Here is a 3,153-nt window from a genome sequence, read left to right as displayed (position 1 = left end):
AGAGGAAGAATACAGATGTAACGCTAGCAATGATTCAAGCCAAACTCCTCTCTCTCAAGCCAAGGCCAAGGCCAAGCCCAAGGCCCAAGCGTTCTCTAAACGCAGACTCTACAACCTTACAGTCTTGCACAGTAACACGACGAAACGTTCAGAATCAGCTTCCGCTTCCACTTCCAGGTTCTATTTTGATTGAATATCAGATTGCTAATTCATCACCTTTTACTCGTTTACTTCTAGAGTTCTAGTTTTACATGGATATATGGTTCAATTTGGATCTGTATAACGTAGCCGACTAACATGGCATATGAGTTCTTTAGAAGAGTTATAGTGGAATAACTTATCTTTTCCTGTGTTTGATATAGTTTCAATCTATTATTTCTTGCAGATTAGGGTTTTCAGAAGTTTTTGTGGTGGATTCAGCACTACTGATACGGTGAATAAACAGGAGCTCAATGTGGAGATGCAAGTTTTAATCAATAATGGATTGCAAATCAGATAAAATTATGCATGGTGAGTGTTATTCATCAATTATTTCTGTTCACCATGTTAAGTTGATAGGGGATTCGAGAACGTGAATTGAATTATGTTATTCAATTGAGTTTTGATAGGATTATGAACAATGGCTAGTTGATTTTAGTGAAGCCATACAAATTTGTTCATTGCAAATGAAGGAGAGTGATTGTCAACTCTGTTTAGTGAGTGAAGTATGACATTGATGTGCAAACATAGAGTTAATCCCATGCTAGTCCTGAGATTTCCAATGTGGTCCTCGAGATTCTAATTTCACTATAATGGTCTTCCAGATTGAGCTTCGGACACCATAGTGGTCTCTAGGTTCGTTCCGGTGATGACTAAACTGAAAACCAGGTTCTTCAATTCCCAAACCTTGCAACCTTGCAATTCATAAAAAAAACCAGGTTCTTCTTCACCTTCCCCCAATTTAGTTCCTTCTCCAACCACAATTTCGTCCACAACCTCCTCCACTTCGTCGCCACCGCTACTGCTGGATACCTTCACCTCGTCGCCTCTGGCTTTGCGTCCTTTCTCGTCATCGTCATCGGAGAAAATCGCAGCGGCGGATTTCAGGCAGAAAATTTGAGGCCTGCGTCTTCGAGGCGTGGGGTAGGATCTGGTGCAGTAATCCGCGTTGTTCTTTGGCGTGTTGTTCTTTGGCGGACTCCACTGGGAAAATCAGGTTCCGATTCCGAATTTTTTTTTTTGTGATCTTTTGGTTTTGAGAAATAAAACCCTAGCTCCTCGTGCTTGCAATGGAGGAGACTAACGACTAACTCAATCCTAAGTCGGATGTTTTCTTATCTCAAGTTTTGACCCCACCCATGGAACCTTACAACAGCACCATTGATGAAGAGAAGAAAGAGAGGGAGTTTGGAAGTGGAGAAGACGAGTGGAGTAATATTCCAAACTGCATGTACAAGTAGCCTTTGCTTTCTAGGTAGTGTAGTGTTTGGTTAATTAATTTGTAGGTCCTAAGAGAAGAAGGAGAGGGAGTTTGGAAGTGGAGAAGACGAGTGGAGTAATATTCCAAACTGCATGTACAAGTAGCCTTTGCTTTCTAGGTAGTGTAGTGTTTGGTTAATTAATTTGTAGGTCCTAATTTTCAATTGGATCACTGTATTAATTTTTGACTAAGGATTCCGCTAGGGAGACAATGGACTATTTGTACAATGTGTACAATAGCTATTGAGTTATAAAATGAACATCCCATATACTATTTTGAGTTATAAAATGAACATCACATATACTATTTAGAATAACCATCCATGTCATGATACCACTCATCCCAAAAACTTAAACTGATGAAAAAATGTAACACTAATAATTATATCTCTAATACTCCATAAACCTCTATTGTACACATTGTATAAATATTTCATTGGCTCCTCATACTTTACTTTTGACTAAATACCATATAATCACACTAAGTTGCTAGTAGAAGGCGAAGTTCTAGAACATCTAACTTTTTTCTTTATACAAGATTTTAGGGAATCAAAGTTTGTAATTGGGACCATATATAGAGTTTAAGTGCTATCTTTGTAATTGAGCTGCATGATACATTTGTTTGAAGTTCAAACAACTAATTTCAGAGGTAATATGGATTTAAATTTTTAGTTTACATGACAGTACCACTGTTTGTACTGGTCATGTCACATGATCCCTTGCTAAATCGACTTTGTTTTGAGTTTAGCAGATAATAATCAGAGCATTGCTGGGGAGGATATATTAGCTAACGAAGACTTAAAAAAAAGTTCTACAAGAGACTCGAGTGATGGTGTCCAGGCACAGACCAAGATAGCTGGTAGCGAAGGTGAAGAGAATCATCTAAAGGGTACGTCTCTTGAAGAAACTGATGTATCTGGTGAGGTTAACATGGAGGCATTCATAACTACTGATGATGTTATCCGGGCAGGAGGATTTGGTGCTCGGGATGATATCAGCAGCTTTCTTCCTGTTGCAATTGATTCAACTGATTTTGAAGCTTCAATCCGTGATGCAAGAGATTATGAAGAACCAGAACCACAAGGTGAAGTAAGCCGACCAGGCCTCGGCTGGACCGGAGCTACAAAAGGGGAGTAAATAGTTATTATGATAGCTATGTCCTCAGGTTTTTGCTGTTGCTTTTCTTTGTGTCTTAGTGTTGGACAGGTTTTGGCTAGTCCTTATGAAGTATGATGTTAGATTCTGTTCTTTTTGTTTTTTGGGATGAATATAAGAACTTGTTCCCTGGATTCTTGCTGCGGTGGTCAAAGTTAAATTTGGAAATAAGTATCAATCTTTCACCTGTTTGAAAGAAGGAAAGTAAACGTGGAAAGGCGGAGCTATTGTTGTTTGAAAAGGGAAGTCTAGGAAACATAGATAATAGTTTATATCCGGTAAAGTATTCTTCATATCTCATAACATCAAATTTCATTTAATTTTGTTTCTAATGTTTTTGATTCATTTAATTTTATTTTTAAACATTTTAGATGAAATTAATGTTTGATGCAAATCGAAGACGTTAGGAATTTTGACAAAATTGAGTAGAATTAAACTGACAAAATTGGGTAAAATTAAACATTAGGAGTATTTTTAAAAATATCATAAATTTTAGGAGTATCTTTAGTTATCATAAATATATATGTAATCTTTTGTAGT

General features: G+C 37.2%; 1 protein-coding gene across 2 annotated transcripts; it reads left to right on the top strand.

Annotated features, from left to right (window-relative positions):
• LOC107492645 (uncharacterized) lies at positions 1–2,945 on the top strand. 2 transcript variants are annotated; one of them, XM_052262607.1, is made up of 3 exons: positions 1–177; positions 386–510; positions 2,207–2,945. In XM_052262607.1, the coding sequence occupies exons 2-3, from the start codon at positions 480–482 to the stop codon at positions 2,593–2,595; spliced, it is 420 nt and encodes a 139-aa protein (XP_052118567.1). In that variant the 5' UTR covers positions 1–177; positions 386–479; the 3' UTR covers positions 2,596–2,945. The 2 variants fall into 2 exon arrangements, with proteins under 2 accessions (XP_052118567.1, XP_052118568.1); XM_052262608.1 differs by having other exon boundaries at positions 4–177; positions 2,210–2,945.
• The last annotated feature ends 208 nt before the right edge of the window (positions 2,946–3,153 follow it).

Source organism: Arachis duranensis, chromosome 6, assembly GCF_000817695.3.
Source record: "Arachis duranensis cultivar V14167 chromosome 6, aradu.V14167.gnm2.J7QH, whole genome shotgun sequence".
NCBI classification, from domain to species: domain Eukaryota; kingdom Viridiplantae; phylum Streptophyta; class Magnoliopsida; order Fabales; family Fabaceae; genus Arachis; species Arachis duranensis.
This window is presented reverse-complemented; position numbering and strand designations above follow the sequence as displayed.

Excerpts from the sequence above, each read along its gene's own strand:
- LOC107492645 (XM_052262607.1), top strand. The coding sequence starts at position 480 with ATGGATTGCAAATCAGATAAAATTATGCATG. Across the intron at positions 511-2,206 it reads ATCAGATAAAATTATGCATG|CAGATAATAATCAGAGCATT; the intron begins GTGAGTGTTATT and ends TTTTGAGTTTAG.